The following is an 18,128-nucleotide window of genomic DNA, read 5'->3' as shown; positions in this document are numbered from 1 at the left end:
GAAAGCGGTGGCGCCAAGGGAAAGAATATCATCGAGATGTAGCGGCTATGTTTAGTTTTCGTAGGTTTTGTCCATGATTACGATGTTCAGAGGTTATATAATATTTTGATATTTTCATGTGAAACATCGATTTGGTTATTGTAAAGGAATTGTCGGTTATATATCATTGAGGTTTCGATCTTGCTTCCGCTGATGTAATTGTTGATACCTGTCTTAGTTTATTTATTATTAAATTTTGATATGCTAAGAAGGTACGATCGGGATTGACGGGAAATGATTATGACGAAGGTATATGTATTGAGAGACTTATGTTGTGTGTTCGATGTTGAAAAAAAAAAATATATTCCCGAAATCTCGAGTTAACGCTCGTTGTGGGAAAACGGGGCGTTACAGTATATAATTTTATACAAATATTATCTATTATTAATAATTCTTTACTTTTAAAAATTAAAATGTTTTTGTATATTAAAATGCTTTTACTATACATGACTGAATAATCTTTAATTATTTTTATTTTTATGTATATTATCAATTAAGTGTCTTCTATATTTATTTATAACATAAACACACATTGATTATCATTATATTATATTATTTTAATTCAATAAATTATAAATAAAAGTTTTTTAAACAAGCAATAATTTAATTTGAGAAACACCTTCTAAACCTCCCTGATGTACTCAAATAAGTTTTGACAAAGAATGCTCTTAGAATTAGGAGTGCTTTAGATAACTCAATCAATACTTTTTGTTCCCAATCTCTTACGCTCTTTACTCGAAATCTAATAAACATTATACTACAAGAATTTGAAAGTTTTACCCATATATAAATTATTCACACATATTATACGTAAGTATTTATCCACACATCTTGACATTTGCATTATGTGTAAGGAAAAATTATGGTTGACATATAAGAGAATTTTTACCCATATTTAAGTACGTGGGTAAAACCCTCAAATTCTTGTAATGTTAGAAATATGAAAATTGAAATTAAAAATTGTAAAGAGTTTTAGGAGAAAGACAACCAAACCACACAAGAGACAAGATGTTTATTCTTGTTCAAATTACAGTGAGCAATCTTATATCCAGCCTTGGTTTGAGAGCAATCCACTAGAAATCCAATGAAAGAATCAGTTCAAGAACTCACTCTCACACGAGTACTTCAATCGCGAGATTATAAAGGTTATCTAATCTAGACTTTCCTCTCCTTTTAGAGCTTGTATATAGTGAATGAATGAATCAATTTGAATATCTGACTGGCTCGCCCTAAGCCTTCTATTTATAAAGGGTTGGAGACGGTAATTATAAACACTATAAGAATTTGAGGATTTTACCCACACACATAAATGTGGGTAAAAATTACCTTATGTGTCAACTATAATTTTTTCTTACACATAATGCAAATGTCAAGATGTGTGCGTAAAAGGGGGTTAGAAAATAACTTTTACCCACACATATATTTATGCGTGGGTAAAGCTTGATATATTACCCACACATATATGTGTAGGTAAATATTTTTGTATGTGTAGGTATTTTTATGTCAAGAAGTTGTAATTGTGACTTGGCTGATGACATGACTTTAATTGAATGATGAAATGGCATGACATGTGTATTTGTTTATGTGTATATAAAGTTAAGATCATGTGTGGGTAATAATATAAAAAATAATTTTTATATGTGTGGGTAAAAGATATTATGTGTAGATAAAAAAAAATATTATGTGTGAATAATAATTTTAAAAAATTGAATATGTGTGGGTAAAAAAAATATAATGTGGATAACAAACATATTATGTGTGGGCAATAATATAAAAAAATATTTTTGTATGAGAGAATAATTTCCATGTGGCTAAAAAACATATGATGTGTGGACAAAACTAAAATTTTATATTTAAAATTTCTATTGTTGTAATATCTATTATAATATAGTTCAAACATATATGCACCAAAAAAATCATAAAGTCACAAAATAAACATAAAATCATAGTCACATAAAAAGTCAAGCATATGCAAAAAAAAAACATAAAATAAATTATTAAATCTCGTCGCTAAACTCTTGTTCAATAGAATGGAAGGAATGATTAAAGTTGGATGGGTCGAGACAAGAAGAGCCGAGGCGAGATCGTCCCGAACTATGATCTGATGGTACATGTGGACTAGACGGGGGAGGCATAATATTATTCTCAATTAACACTTGTCAGAGCATATTTACGTCTCCTTGGAGCTTTCGAAAAAGAGACTTGTATTTGTTCAAATTTTCAACTAATTGATTATAGATTGGACAACTAGACTCTTCACTATTGTATGTTGTCTCAGAAGTACTAGGAAATCGCCTCCAACCAAACAAGCAGACAGATTGTCGCGAATGCTCGCACGAAACGGTACAAAGAGAGAGGGAGAGAGAGAGAGAATTCTGATTTCCTCTCTATTCTAATAATATCATCAACGAGTCCCAATCTTCTAAAGTTTTGATACGGGTTTTCTTCATATAATAGAATATATATATATATATATATCTCATTTTCTGTAACTTTACCGATGGTTACTAGCTATTTGACTAGATAATATCATTTTTGTTGTTAGAAATCTAAATAATAAATTTATTTGGTTGAAAATATCGTCATCAAATCATCTAAATCTACAAAAAAAGAAAAAAATCATCAGAAGGCGTCGAGATGTCCCTACGCAAACACTCCGATGCTCAAATTAGATAATGAAGGTTGTATTGGAACCAGTATTAAAGATATAATTTTTCTAGAATGTGTCTACTTATTTATAAAGAGATATGAAATAATATTAAATAATTTACGATTAAAATTCTTATAGATAATGTCTATATTAACATTCTGAAACCTATTAAAATTATAATTTTTATAGATAACGTCTATGTTGACTAGTTCTAATCCTAACAAAATTAAAATTCTTAAATTTTAGAATCAGTTAAGATTAAAATTCTTATGGATGATATTTATCTCAATATTTAAAAAAAATTAATTTAATTTTTTTATAAATAATTGATTATTATTTTTTTGGAATATTCAGATAAATTTTTGAATATCGAAGTTATCTAATTTTCGCATTCTTTGAAACCCCTAGTTATGGGAAAAATTTGCACCTTTAGCCTAAAAAAATATTTTAACATTTTAGACCTTTTTGATATTTTAATGGCCTTTTGCCCGTCACACAACAATTTCAAAAACAAATTAAGGTTCGTTAATTGGAAGTTTGGATTTGCGCGTGAAGACTTTTGTTCATGGTACGAGGGATACGAGGAATGATGGATCGGATCAGATGACTTTTCTTAGTAGGGTTGGCAATGGTTTGGTTTGATTTTGGTTTTTGTCAAAATCATAATCAAACCAAACTTAAATTACTAAAACCAAAATCAAACCATTACCCATTTGGTTTTAAAAATTTAAAACTATAACCAAACCATTCGGTTTCGGTTTGGTTTCGGTTTAACCATGGTCTTTTTAGTTTAATCCATACCAACAAATAAAGACAAATAGCATTCATAAATTTTTTTGATAATTTCACAACAAACAAAGATAAATTCTAATAAAGTTACTTTATTCTTGCATAAAGTTACAAAACTTCTTGGATATAAAATCACATCTCCAAAGCTACAATTGTTAAGATCAATAAATTAATATTTGCATAATTAAATTGTAATTTAAGCTAAAAAAATTAGCCACGAAAGTTAATACCTTCATCAACAACATTAATATATTATTCGTAAATTGATGCATATCCATCTGAAATGAATGAGCCAACTCCATCTAACAAAATTATAAATATAAAAAATAAATTAATATGAAGAGAGATGAGGCAGAGAGCGAGAGGCAGCAAGGGTGAGAGAGATCGAGGGCGAGCGAGAGCAAGAGGGGCCGAGCCCTAGCGAGAGTAAGAAAAATCCAACGAGGGCGAGTAAGAGCAAGAGAGATGCAAAGAGCGAGGGCGACTGGCGAGCTCGCGCGGAGGAGCAAGAGAAATGAGGCAGAGAGGATGAGAGAAATCAAGGGCGAGCGAGAGTAGGGGCCGAGCCCTAGCGAGAGCAAGAGAGATCCAACGAGGGCGAGTGAGAGCAAGAGAGATGCAGAGAGTGAGGGCGACTGGTGAGCTCGCACGAACGAGCAAGAGAAAGGAGGTAGTGAGGGTGAGAGAGATTGAGGGCGAGCGAGAGCAAAAGAGATCCAGCGAGGGCGAGCGAAAGCAAGAAAGATGCAGAGAGCAAGGGTGACAGCGCGCGGACGAGCGAGAGGTAGCGAGGGTGAGAAAGAGCGAGAGCGAGGTCGAGAGAGAAAGGAAAAGAGAAAGGGAGAAGGGTTTGCAAGCAAGGCAATTGGGTTGGGGTGGGTTGAGTTGTATATAATATGTATTATATATACATATTATACATATTATATTATATATAACATATTATATATATATTCGATTTGGTTCGGTTTGGTTCGATTCGGTTACCCACCATTCGGTTCGGTTTCGGTTTGGGTTTTAGTTTGGTTTTAGTGAAAATCATAACCAAACCATATCTATTGAAACAGTGTTCAGTTTTTCCCCAAACCAAACCATTACCCAATCAAACGGTTTTTAATCGCGTTGACCAGTTCCATTTCGATTCGATTCCCCACGGTTTCGGTTGCCATCCCTATTTCTTAGTTAACGTTGGGTTGTTCCTTCTTTCAAGGTTTTATCATTTCGACTTTTCCTTCCCTCCGCAGATTTCTCCATTTGATGGGTGGTTGGGCTGCTCCACCTTCAAGGAATATTTTCTGGGTTGCTTTGGATAATACCAATATACTGTGTTTTTGGGCTTTTTATGTGGAGGCCGAGATAGCTCGGCCCAGAATTCTCTACTCGTCAGTCATCACGCCTTCGTAGCTAAGAAAATGACATTATTACGTACTTGTGTATTTTATGGAAATCGTAATTGTATGTATAATTATGTGAAACTATTTAAGGATAATGCTACACGACCAATTTGGCCGACAATTTGGTTGACAACCTCGTATAAAATTATACATATATCCCTAACGATAATTACAAATCTACCCCTAAAAATATTTGCAAAGCCGCCCACACCTTCATCTTCAGGGAAATTCTATTTGCAACCATAAATTTTGCTTTCCGTAAACCACTACACGTAAAATATTAAATTTTACTATTAGCAGCCACATTTATTACTTTGTCCAACCATTTATATACCAAATATATCCTCTAAACACTTATTCATCAAAAAACACACCTCACGTGCATCCAAACTGTTCTTCTTCGCGTCAAACCCTGGTCTTCTTCCTGTTCTCTTTTTTCACGCATCAAACCTTGTTATTCTTCTTTTTCTTCTTTAGACCACTCTCACAGACCACCGTCGACCTCTCGTCATCGCCCATTTCTTTTGTCTCACCCACTTTTTTCATTGAAGTTCCCCGAAATCTCAAAACTAGGTAATGCCCCTCACCCCCCAAATCTCGCTGTTCGGGGGGTGAGGGCTTCCCCGAATGACGAGATTCAGGGAACCCCATACCCCCCAAATCTCGTTGTTCGGGGGGTTAGGGGTTCCTCGAACCCCGCGAACAACGAGATTCGGGGGGTATGAGGTTCCCCAAATCTCGCCCTTCGGGGGTAAGGGGTTTCTCGAAAAATATGAAAGCAATAATACCAATGATATAAAATATGATAGTAAATGATGTACAAAATTGAAACTGAACTTACCTAATTTCGCACAATGAAATTTGGATCAAATTAGGTTGAGTTATTAGTATCAAAAATTAAAATTAACTCAAAAGAAAAATTAAGATTAAAGCAACATTAATTCAAGAAAAAATAAATATAATATTAATTCAAAGATTCGAGAGATCGTGATTCGAAATAATTTATATACAAAATCATTATATATATATGTATATAGTTATAATATATATATATATGTATATAATAATATAATATACGTATAATAGTATCCATTCTCCCGAACCCATGAGTTCGGGAGAAGGATACCATTGCATTCTATATACATATTATATAGTATAATATTATATAATTGAATTAGGGAGAATTGCATTCTCCCGAATTAATGACTTCGGGAAAAATGGTTTTTCTTGAACTCATGGGTTCGAGAGAATTGATTTTTCTCGAATCCATGAATTCGGGGTGCTCATCAAACTCTGAGGTTCGGGGTTCCCCAAACACCCAGAACGCTGGGGTTCGGGCGGTTAAGGGTTCCTCGAACCCCGAGGTTCGGGCAACCCCAAATCGTCCGAATCTCTGGGTTCGGGGCATCCCCTAGCCTCCAAGACAGTGTATTTTTTATTTTTTAATTAATCTTATTTTTTAATTCATCCATCGTGTATGTATATATAAATTATGTGATTGGACTAGTGATAGATATTATAAATTGTGTTTTTTCTCGCCGAAACAAGAATACTCGTTATCTTCTTTGTCAAACTCTGCGTAAACATTTGCAGATAATAATCATCCATCGCTGATAGTAATAGCTATGGCGAGGAGAACTCGGCTGAGTAATGTTTGGTGTTGAATAATAGTAGCTGCTGCTCAGTGTTGAATAATAATGGTTGCACGATGTTCAATTGTACGTGAGAAAATGGCTGTGGTGATAATGGTCAAGAAAGTGAGTGCACGCGCTTGAAGAGTAATGATAGGTGGTTGAGCGTCAAATGTTTAAATGAAGGACAAATATGAGTTTTCATCTCAAAATATTTTAGAAATATTAAAAGTGGATTACAGAGAGAAACGTATGGTTGCAAATAGAATTTTCCTCATCTTCATCCCCATTCTCTCTCTCTCTTTGCCCAAAAACCATTGTCGACGAATATAGGTAGGGTTCTCTGCACCACTGCTGTCTGGTTTTTCAAGCTAAGACGTCGCTCCACCATTGCCGTTGGCTTCTGCAAGGTGCGTTCTCTCTCTCTCTCTCTCTCTCTCTCTCTCTCTCTCTCTCTCTGTGGGACGCCCCTATTTTCGCTAAGATCTCCTCCACTGCGATATTATTTTTTCCAGATTCGATAGTCATGGCCTCTTCCCTCGCCGGTAGTCATGGCCTCTTCCCTCGCCGCCAATGGTTCCTTCTTCCCTCGCCGCCAGTCGTTCCCTCTCCCCTTGCTGCCGGTTGTTCCGGCTCTAAGTAACCCCTCTTCTCTCTCTGTTCATTCAACATAGGTGGTGTTTGTGCTGTTAGTATTCCTTCCTCTCTAACAGAGTATTCCTTCATCTCTCACGCACAATACGATTTCATGAAATTTAATTTTTTATTTTTTATATGGCATTACATTTTGCTGATATTATGTTCAGTTGTTATTTTTTTCCAGATTTGATGTTAATTTTTATTTAACAGTTGTTAAAATTAAAATTTCACTCGAGGGTGTTTATTTCTTCATTAATTGAATATGCTTGTATAAGTTGCAGCTCTAAGAGGGTTGTAGGGGATGAGGGCTTATCTTGTTATATTGGCTCTATTAGCTAAGAATCAAATTGGTCTTGCATACTTCATAATTTTTAGGTTGTTAACTTATGCAGGTGCGTTTATCTTGCTATATTGGCTCTATTAGCTAAGAATCAAATTGGTCTTGCGTACTACATAGTGCTTTAGGTATTTGTCCTTGTCACATGGGAAGGACATTACCAGATAGGACTAGCATTTGTAGATACACAGATATTAAATGCATTGTCTAATCTAGGTATAATCCCAAGCTTAGATTAATGGATCATCATTCTTTTAATTAACAAGCAGGACTTTGAACATGTTTGGCTGGTGGCATTTTAAGTAATGCATGCACTTGTTCATCCAATGTAATTGTACTCGTTTCATTACAACACAATTTACTGAAATCGGGATTTAGTTCTCAAATTCTAAATGCATATAAATTAGTTGTATGTCCTTTTAGGGCTCTCTACCATGTAGCATATTTCTTTATGCTTGTGTACTGTTCTGCAGGATCGGTTGAAAAATATGCATGTGATTCTCATAAGAATTAATGATGAATCTCTATTTGACATATGTAACTAATTAGGCTACTGCTCTTTGGTTTGGTTTCTATTCTTTTGAAACATATACATTTCTTGTTAGAAATCAAATTGCACTTTATGTTGTGAGTGGAATGGTGTATACTCAACCAAGAGTAACAAAATCTCTAGCTTCGAGGGCCTGGACCATTTAGTATTGGCACTCTTTTTGGCTGTATTGTTTACATCAGTTGCTTAGAACATTGTTTTTGCAAAGGGCCAGCCACAATTTTCTGCCATGTTTTTCTGAACACTTCTTTCGCAACAGGAACAATATATGTAAAATTAAAGCTGCTTTTAGTTTTAATTGATTTGCTTACCTGATTATTGCTTTTTCCATATTCTTCATTCATTTTTGTACTCTCAGATAACTCTTCCTATACTTCCCCCGTCATTTGCTTGTGGGGCCTGATATATTGTAGTTTACTTGGTACTTTTCAGCCCCAATGGAGAACAGTTTACGTCGTGCAAAGACGTTTCTTCGTTCTTTCAGTCTTATGTTGGGATTAGTGGTGCAAGCAAATCATTGACTCAGCCGGAGGCCGACAATCAGCAAGTTCACGGTGTGGGTTCTGAAGAAGTAAGTCTAGTAGTACATTATTTCTGTCAGTTTTGTCCTGTTAAAACTTTGCCTGATTAAATTTGTATGATGTGCAACAGCATGCAAGTTTTGTTCACAAAAATGATGATGTAAAGCGGAAAGCAATCCCAGTTCAATCTTACCCAGTCCGTCTATACCTATTGTACAAGAGAAGGGTTTTGATTCGAGGGGAATTGATAATCTGCCTGAGGTTCAAGTTCAGCATCTTTTTGAGTGTGACAAAAGCATCATGACCTTTAGTAAAGGAACTCCTTTGTGAGGCATCTGATGTCATTTCACCAGAGGATTATGAGGAGGTACAACCTTGGTTCCTCAACGGGGGAAAATCTGATACCTAAAGAATGTGAAAGTGGGATCTTGCAGAAGGGATTTCAAGAAAGGCAGAGTCTTCACACCAACGTGGGAATCCATACAAGGAATGACAATGGGGGTTATGCAGAATTACCAGATCAGACTGTGGTTCAGAAGAACATTCTTGTAATTAAAGACAAATTTTGATGACTGAAATTGAATATTGATACTGGTTTTGAGTAATTAGGATTATTCTTGTTCTTTTTGTTTCAGCTTTTGTATCAATCTTCTCCAACCAGAGGAGAATTGCTTATGGCCTTGATAAGCATGTTTTCCATTCAATTGTCGCCCTTCCAAGAACCAACACAGGTTTTCCATCATTATTTAGCCATACAATATGGTGGGTACGGTAAAAACAAAAAAAAAGGACAAACTGTCAAATTTTTGAATGATTCTTAAGGTTTTGAAGAAGAATGATCATTATTTAGGCTTGAGATAAACTCAAAATAAAAGAAGCCTTGCATCTAACAAGCTCAATGATCTCATACAAACAAGCAAATTGAAAAGCCATCATTATGTTGCCACTGGTATGTATTATGCTAGACAACAGAAAAGATCAACAAGTTGTCAAGAACTCTCCAATTAGATCCTCAAACAGGCCTCATTTGAACCAAAGTATGTTTTCAAGTAAAAAACAAAAGCATCCAAAATTTTGAATAGTAGATTAGAACAACAAGGTAATTTATTTCATACCAGACATCAGCTCAACTAAATACTGATTTTAAGTATAACCTTGACCAAAATACTAACGGCAAACATCAAAACAGTTGTTCACGTTCCACAAATGTCAATAATCCTATAGTTGCACGGTTTTACAAGATCTAATGGCAAAACCTACACAAGCTTGACAGGACTAATGGTTGGCCTCAGGAGCTTGAGCACTCATATTGAACTGTCAAAACTGTCAAAACCTCCACTAGTAGTCGAGGCTGAATTAGCCTGATGCATAGCAGGGGTAGAACTACTAGAATTAGCCATGGGGGCCCCTGGAGCTGCGGCTAGTCCTGCAATCATTGTTGCTGGCCTTGGGAGGCTATTAACCTGAACAGGAAAGGAAGCAGCACCTGATGGCATAATCATTGGCGGCATACCTGGAGCAGGCATTAACCTGGAAACATAAACAACATTTCAAGAGTAGAAATAGAAACACGTACTCACAAAAACTGCCAAAACAGCATGAACAATAGATTGCATATGCCATTAACTTTATGCCATACACAAAGAATTAATGTTCTCAGAATCACACATTAGCACCACCTGGTAGCATGTGTCTTACATTAGAGGCAACGCAATCCGGTGAATATATTAAGAAGTTAGTGAGGGTATTTTTATTAAGATCATACCTTTGGCACAAACCATTGCATAACCATGAAATTAACCAGTCAATATAAGCAACACAAGAGAGAGATTATAGTTCTGATAAAAAAAAAAAAAAAAGTCCTACAGAAGCTTACATCAATAAACAGTTCTCACATTGCATCTTATACTCAGGTGCTCTGAAAACTCAAAAGAAAAAAAAAAATTGAGGATACTAAGATGTAACATTGTTTGTACACTTAAGAAGCTGGATATGGACATTATAAAACATGGCAACTTTCCATAGAATTAGAACATGTGCAAAGATAAATCAATATGCAAATATATATTCTACACTTATGATTATGAACCACCCCACAAGGATAATCTCATTCTTAGTGTGAACCCACCAAATGTGAAATCACCCGGGAGAAAACAACAAAGTGTAGGCATAAGCATAAATAAATCATTCTACAAAAGCAAGATGTTATCGAAAATCACGCCAACAAGACAGAAAGAACCAAAAAAAGCAATTTGTGGCCGAGCCATCCATGACCGCTTCACCAAGCGAATAAACTCCTCTTCAGTGGCATCAAATGCCCTCTTTATCACCTCCGCAGACAATCCTCCTCCTTCCAAAGCAAATTCTGGGAAGCAAACAAATTTGTTAAATGAAATCTTGGGGATTTAGATTGGAAGGATTAAGATTAATTTAAGTTTAATTTTGATTAGGTATTACCAATAATTATCCCTATAAATAGCTGCCCTTGTTTTTTCTAACAAAGTTCATAAATTCATTTTCTTCTTTTCTTCCAACCTAACTGAAAATGAATGAACAATTAACCAATTTTGCAGCAATCATACCGAAGAGAGCAACAATGTGTTTGGCTACCGAGAAAGTACAGAACAAACAAGCACCGAAACACAAATCCACACAAAAATGTAACGGAAAAGAGGAATCTGAAACTAGGGATGTGGAACAGTACTGTGGAGTAAAGGAAAGAGGTGATGGGTGATGAAGTGAGAGGCTTCGGGGCCTTCGTGGCCGTCGTAGACGCCGACGAAGGTGGCGGAAGGCGACGTAAAAACCTGGCCTTGGTCTTCCAGCGCAGAATTCGCTTGAGCCACCGTAATCGAGTAGTCTCCGGAAGCGTGGGGCTTCAAGCCCATGTTCTACAGAAGCCCGTCGCCTCCGGCACCGCCGCCATCGCAGTCGAAGCACCGCTCCAGTGGCCTGTAACAGGACTCCAACATCTTCCTCTCTCTCTCCCTCTCTCAGTCTCTCTCTAGAAATGGTAGTTTCTTGCTCGCTCTTTCCCCCAAAAAAATCAACTTTAGTTGTTGGATTCTGGTGAAGCGATTTGCTGATTTACAAAACCAGACGTTGAATCCCAGTCGTGGGAGAAAAAGAGCGGCGGAGGCGAGACGGATCCGATTGTTGCTGGAGGCGCGACGGCGAAAGTGAAGAGACAGAGAGAAGGGGAGGTCGGCGGCGAAGGTGAAGAGACAGAGAAAAGGGGAGGTCCAGAGAGAGAAAGAGAGAGGGAAGGAATATGTGGGTCACTCAATTTGGAGAGGATTCAAAAAAATTGGGCAATAAATTGGCTTCAATTTATCGCGATAATTTGGTTAAAATATCGCGACTATATCAGATTATCAACAAAGTTATCGGTTAAATTGGCCGTGTAACATTATCCTTTTAAGGAAACTATTTAAGGAAGAAGCCTGATCCCAACTGACGCGTGCCACGTCTACGGCCGCGTGTGTTGGCCTATTATTGTTTCTACTTTCCATGTAACGGGAAGTTAGCTCAAAATATGAATAATATTATTACTTTCTAAATCCTAAACAGTAAAGTATTATGTATTCAAACCAAGCAGATAAGCCAATATTTCTATTGAGATTTTTTAATTAATAAATTAATTGAATAAAAATATTTATACTCTTTTATTTTATATATTTTTATCAAAAATACTACTTAAATACTCGTGAATCTGAATCTTAACATGATATTCTTATATTAATTAATATATTATAATGTCACTCTTAATATATCATAACAATTGATGAAAGGAAGACATGGCGGGGGGAAATGACTTGCCAATACGCGAGTCCACGGTGTCTCGTGCGCGGCGCAAGATAGCCCAGATCAATCTAAAGTTCCGACGTGCATGACATGCAGTAATCTCCACAGAAGTTGCCATGAAGTTGCCTAAGCACACCTACCCCGCGCACACACACACATGCATGCATGCATACATACATACATGTATGTCGCTGTGAACTGCTTATGTATAAACACCACCCCTGCTCCCCAAAATCGAAAACCAAATCTCTCTCTCTCTCTCTCTCTCGTTGTTATTGACGGAGAGTGGGGGGCAATTAAAATGATGAAGCACAGTTGCCGGCGGTATGTGATACCGGCGATAGCTCTCCACAGAAGCTGCCATGAAGTTGCCTAAGCACCTTAATTCCCCGCACACGCACACACGCATGCATGCATACATACATGTATGTTGCTGTCAATTTCTTTGTGTAAACACCAGCCCTTCTCCCCAAAATCCAAAACCAAATCTCTCTCTTTCTCTCTCTAAATCCAAAACCAAATCTCTCTCCCTAATATTCAAACACCAAAATCATCGCGATGACCACCACTCACCTAGGTTGACTACCATAACAACCACCACCATTACAACTAGACACTCCATCTCAAACAACCAAAACCTTCGCAAAACACAAAACCACCATCACCACCACAACCAGTTACTCCATCTCGAAAGACCAAAACCACCTCAACCACCACTACAACCAACTGTTCCGTCTATCTCTCTTTTTGAGCAGAGGTGATGTGATTAGGTGCAGTAGATGAGTTAAGGTCCCTAAATTAGTCAATATCTTGATTTAATTTTTGTTCCTTACTTTTTATTTCTCATGTTTTTTTATGAGGTTCAGTTCCTTTTTTCTTTATATATATCACATTCTTGTCCTTATCAAGGTTGTTGCCAGTTATGAATGAAGTTTGGTTTTCATTACTTCTTTGTTTGGTTCTCAAAAATTAAGCAAAATATGTAATTATGAATTTTTGTAATTTTTCTGTACCTTTTGTTGCAATTTCCTATTTAATTGCATTTGTATTGTATCCATAATTTATTTACTCTTGCATTTTCTGAAAAGTATTTTTTGGTGTGTTGGACTGGTGGGTGGAGTTTTGATGGATGGTTTTTCGTTGTGTAGAAGTGGTTGGTGGCGGTGGAAAGGCACGTCTACTACTGAAGGAAGAAGCCTGATCCCAACTGACGCGTGCCACGTCTACGGCAGCGTGTACGTGTTAGCCTATTATTGTTTCTACTTTCTCCATATAACGGGAAGTTAGCTCAAAATATGAATAATATTACTTTCTAAATCCTAAACAGTAAAGTATTATGTATTCAAACCAAGCAGATAAACCAATATTCAGCAATGCTATGTTGCCCATGGCGGACAACATAGCATTTGCCTGCCAGTGAGGAGGCGTGGGCCCGTGCATGTGGACAACATAGTATCACTGAGTCAATATTTCTATTGATATTTTTAATTAATAAATTAATTGAATAAAAATATTTATACTCTTTTATTTTATATATTTTTATCAAAAATACTACTTAATACTCGTGAATCTGAATCTTAACATGATATTCTTATATTAATTAATATATTATAATATCACTCTTAATATATAATAACAATTGATGAAAGGAAGACATGGCGGGGGGAATGACTTGCCAATACGCGAGTCCACGGTGTCTCGTGCGCGACGCAAGATAGCCCAGATCAATCTAAAGTTCCGACGTGCATGACATGCAGTAATCTCCACAGAAGCTGCCATGAAGTTGCCTAAGCACACCTACCCCGCACACACACACACATGCATGCATACATAAATACATACATGTATGTCGCTGTGAACTGCTTATGTATAAACACCACCCCTGCTCCCCAAAATCGAAAACCAAATCTCTCTCTCTCTCTCTCTCGTTGTTATTGACGGAGAGTGGGGGGCAATTAAAATGATGAAGCACAGTTGCCGGCGGTATGTGATACCGGCGATAACTCTCCACAGAAGCTGCCATGAAGTTGCCTACCTTCCCCGCACGCACGCGCGCACACTCACACACGCACACACATGCATGCATGCATACATATACATACATACATGTATGTTGCTGTCAACCTCTTTGTATAAACACCACCCCTTCTCCCCAAAATCCAAAACCAAATCTCTCTCTCTCTCTCTCTCTCTCTCTCTAAATACAAAACCAAATCTCTCTTTCTCTCTCTCTCTCTCTCTCTAAATACAAAACCAAATCTCTCTTTCTCTTTCTCTCTCTCTCTCGTTGTTTTTGACGGAGAGTGGGGGGCAATTAAAATGATGAATCGCAGTTACCGGCGGTATGTGATACCGGTGAGGGGATCCATCAAACGGCGTATGTTTGTTCGCCTCGTTCGTTTTCTGGGTCTCGCTTACAGGGCGCGGAGTCAGCCTAATTGATTCTTTCCAGCCAAGGTGACAACTGAAGCGAGACGGCTCATAAGCGTTACGAGTTCACTTGGCTTCATTGCCACCACGCGCGCCGCTATTAGTATTCCGTGATCGATGAATACGTTAACGTTGCCGTTGTGTCTGGTTTCCTAATCCCTGCTGTATGTATCGCTTGCTCTACCTATGTATTTCAGCGCCGTCCACGACTAGCCTTTTCCGGCGAGTCGGAATGGTTTTATCGGCGTTTTAGTGAGTTGGAGTCTCTGTGTGGATAAATAATGTTCTATAAATAATGTTCCTTTGATTTCAGATCAGATGCGTTCACTGTTCTACTTTCCACTTCTGTATATTTATGACATATATGCGATGTGAGCATCCGACGTGCATGTTTAAGGTCAAATTCATATATTTATTTTTATTTTTATGTTTTTATGTGATTATTTGAGTTTTTCATTATTTTGTTTACACATCTATATTTATTTTTGAATCAATTTAATTTTTATATTTTGATATTTTTTTCATGTGTTAATTTAAATTTTTTGTTATTTTAATTACTCTTATATACTAATATTTTTCAATTAATTTAATTTATTAAATTAAATTAATTAATTCAATTAATTTGTATATATAAATATAATTGAAATAACGAAAAAAATTGAATTATCACAATAAAAAATATCTAAATATAAAAATTAAAAGTATAAAAATGTAATTAAAATAATAAAAAACTAAAAAATAAAAATACAGAGACAAAACGATATTAATATAGAATCATCACGGAATGACTTTCAATCTTCTAATTTCGATTATAAATTTACCATTTGCAACTTCTTTGAGACTCTTTATCAAAAGGGTAATTTTAATAATTATTTTAAAATTAATAATCAAAGTGTAGAAGTAAATGGTGCCTGCCGTGGAGACGGGCCGGCTCGCCGGAGTTTCAATTTGTAGTTAGCGTCGTTTGCAAAATCAAGCACATTCAAGGGCAGGAGACAGATAAATAAATTACGTATCAATCAAAATCAAAAAGGGAATCTAATCAAGAAGACAGATAGGACTGAACATACGGTCATGATGATATAATATCCTAGGGCGTTGACTATTTTTTTTATATTAATCACACTGTCGAAACAATGAAAGATCCATAAAGTACTCTCTGACTTTCTCAATATATGATTAAGAAATTATTGTTGAAATATTTATGAGTAGAAAGCTTAACTTTTTATTACTTATCATGCATGAGGATTGAGGAGTTTAATTAAGATACGAGTTTAAACATTTTAAGCAGAGGGTGTTTCATCTCAACCGCCCGCCTATTGTGGACTTTGTTGAATGACTAAAATCTATTCTAATAAAAAGTTATTTAATGTTTATTTTATATTATTTTAATAATATTTAATAAAATAAAAAAATAATCTTAATTTTATAAAAAATTTAATTTGTAATTGAAAAACATATTTATTGATAAATAAAATGATAATGACATAATTATTATAATATTAATAATTAAAATAATTAAAAAATAATTTTATCTAGATAAATTCTATTTAAATAGGTTTATTAAATATATATATATATATAGAAAGTCGTTTGAGTCCGTGTATTGCTGGCCCCGACGGCGGCGGCGGCGCTGCTCTTGGAGTGGAGTCAGATAGCTTTCGTAAGCTTGTTGCTGAATTCGAGAAAAATCCCTCAAAGCCCATTAGCCTATGATTAAGGGAGCAGGTTTTTGTTATTTTGGGAAATATGCATCGGCGTGTCGCGTGTTTAAATAAAATTGTTCTATTCAGCGGTCCCATAATTATTCTTTGTTATTTTGGGAAATATGAATACATGTTAGCCCAATCTGGAATTAATTTTTTAATATTCTCACGTTTTTTGAGGCCCGACAGGATTCCAATCAGATCTAAGGTTATCCAAACTATTGAGATGTATGGTTCCACATATGCATCTCTCGCCCCAGTTGTTTATAATATCCAGTAATATTAATTACTTAAATATTATCTATATATTTAAATTTGTTGATAATTATAATAATATTTTATATTAATGTCTCATATTATATATTGTGTTAATATAAATGTAAAGAAACATAAATAGTTCAAATAATATTTTTGCATTAACAAGTGTAAAAGTACAATAAATATGTTTTATTTTTTAATTTTAAAAATGATTTTTGCTAACACAGTACTCATTAAGTTATATTTAATATTTTATTAAATGATAATAAATATATTGTACTATAAAATATTTCAACTTATTTAAAGATTAAAAATTAAATATATTTTAACAAAAACAACCTGGTAAGTGCGGTATTTTTGGGAACTTATTAACATGACAGAAATTTTAGTTAAACATTTAAAGATGACATTTACTGTGATAATTTTATATTAATCTATTATAGTAAAATAAATAAATAAATAATATGACAATATCACACTAAATATATTAGACTTAAATATTAAGTTAACACATTGAATGACAGAACTCAGAACTCTCACTTCCGTTAACATAATAATTATATTATTTGAGTTAGTAAAAGTGAAAACAACAGTGCCAGCGGCATGCGTTTGGCCCACACACACACCCGCCTTTCGTGCAATCATCAAATAATGAATGTCTCCATATATATAGCTCTCTTAAACCAATCTTAATTATCTAGCCAATATATACTTTAATGAGCGGGAAGCTAATTGACACACAAACCATTCGTTGTTAACACAATAAAGTATTTTGTAAAGACCTTTTTTTTTTTAATCTCTAAGTTAGTCTTAAAAAAATATTTTTTTTGATTAACGCATTATCATGAGCGTCCCCTGCTACTAAGTTTCATGATTCTAGCAGAAGATGTAAATTAAGGAACCCAACAACTAGTTCGACTCCTAATCTTTCTCCGCAAACATGAGAACAGTGTGACAGTCTTTCAAAGTTCAAGATCGTCCAGACTACTAAATTTTTTTTCTTGCACAGGATTTGAACACTGAATCTGAGGGTCCAAAGAACAACACCTAACACATTCTTCATTTGTCAATTGATCTATGTCCTCAAGGCTATATATTTTTTTCTTTGACAAATAACAAGGCCATCTCGGTCGAGCCATAAACAAAATCACCACTGTCCACTAACTTAGAGAGAGATCCCGTGTACTATATCTATCTATATATATATATAACTAATAATTTTATAATTTAATGTAAAATTAATAAATTAGTAAAAATTTGTATTGTTCTTTTCTCAAATATTTTACTTGAATTAGTACCCAGTCGATGACATTTTCCTAATTCTCAAACACTAAAAAATTAAATGAAAATATTCATTTTATTAGCAGAAGCTTCATATGA

At 35.2% G+C, this 18,128-nt stretch overlaps 2 protein-coding genes across 6 annotated transcripts; one reads left to right on the top strand and one right to left on the bottom strand.

The window, feature by feature from the left end:
• The first annotated feature begins 6,768 nt into the window (after window positions 1-6,768).
• LOC127790490 (uncharacterized) lies at window positions 6,769-9,184 on the top strand. 2 transcript variants are annotated; one of them, XR_008020785.1, is made up of 4 exons: window positions 6,769-6,913; window positions 7,019-7,217; window positions 8,462-8,600; window positions 8,681-9,184. XR_008020785.1 is itself a non-coding variant. In XM_052320030.1 (4 exons), exons 2-4 carry the CDS (start codon window positions 7,030-7,032, stop codon window positions 8,852-8,854), a joined length of 426 nt encoding a protein of 141 aa, XP_052175990.1. In that variant the 5' UTR covers window positions 6,769-6,913; window positions 7,019-7,029; the 3' UTR covers window positions 8,855-9,184. The 2 variants fall into 2 exon arrangements, 1 of the variants encoding a protein (XP_052175990.1); XM_052320030.1 differs by having other exon boundaries at window positions 7,019-7,142.
• Window positions 9,185-9,562: 378 nt separating this feature from the next.
• On the bottom strand, window positions 9,563-11,856 carry LOC127790403 (probable protein phosphatase 2C 78). Of its 4 annotated transcripts, none has more exons than XR_008020771.1 (3): window positions 11,255-11,856; window positions 11,008-11,089; window positions 9,563-10,915 (listed from the first exon to the last, which is right to left on the bottom strand). XR_008020771.1 is itself a non-coding variant. In XM_052319914.1 (3 exons), the coding sequence occupies exons 1-3, from the start codon at window positions 11,436-11,438 to the stop codon at window positions 10,076-10,078; spliced, it is 315 nt and encodes a 104-aa protein (XP_052175874.1). In that variant the 5' UTR covers window positions 11,439-11,856; the 3' UTR covers window positions 9,566-10,075. The 4 variants fall into 4 exon arrangements, 2 of the variants coding, with proteins under 2 accessions (XP_052175874.1, XP_052175873.1); XR_008020770.1 differs by lacking the exon at window positions 11,008-11,089 and having other exon boundaries at window positions 9,564-10,080; window positions 10,427-10,915; XM_052319914.1 differs by lacking the exon at window positions 11,008-11,089 and having other exon boundaries at window positions 9,566-10,080; window positions 10,790-10,915.
• Between the last annotated feature and the right edge of the window lie 6,272 nt (window positions 11,857-18,128).

The sequence above is a fragment of the Diospyros lotus genome, chromosome 14, assembly GCF_014633365.1.
Source record: "Diospyros lotus cultivar Yz01 chromosome 14, ASM1463336v1, whole genome shotgun sequence".
Lineage (NCBI taxonomy): Eukaryota > Viridiplantae > Streptophyta > Magnoliopsida > Ericales > Ebenaceae > Diospyros > Diospyros lotus.
This window is presented reverse-complemented; position numbering and strand designations above follow the sequence as displayed.

What these genes read in the sequence shown, in the direction of transcription:
- LOC127790490 (XM_052320030.1), top strand. Translation starts at nt 7,030, where the DNA reads ATGGCCTCTTCCCTCGCCGGTAGTCATGGCCTCTTCCCTCGCCGCCAA. An exon ending in GCCGGTTGTTCCGGCTCTAA is followed by an intron (nt 7,143 to 8,461) that starts GTAACCCCTCTT and finishes GGTACTTTTCAG; the next exon opens with CCCCAATGGAGAACAGTTTA. An exon ending in ACGGTGTGGGTTCTGAAGAA is followed by an intron (nt 8,601 to 8,680) that starts GTAAGTCTAGTA and finishes GATGTGCAACAG; the next exon opens with CATGCAAGTTTTGTTCACAA.
- LOC127790403 (XM_052319913.1), bottom strand. Translation starts at nt 11,438, where the DNA reads ATGGGCTTGAAGCCCCACGCTTCCGGAGACTACTCGATTACGGTGGCT. An exon ending in CCTCTTTCCTTTACTCCACA is followed by an intron (nt 10,916 to 11,254) that starts GTACTGTTCCAC and finishes TTTGCTTCCCAG; the next exon opens with AATTTGCTTTGGAAGGAGGA.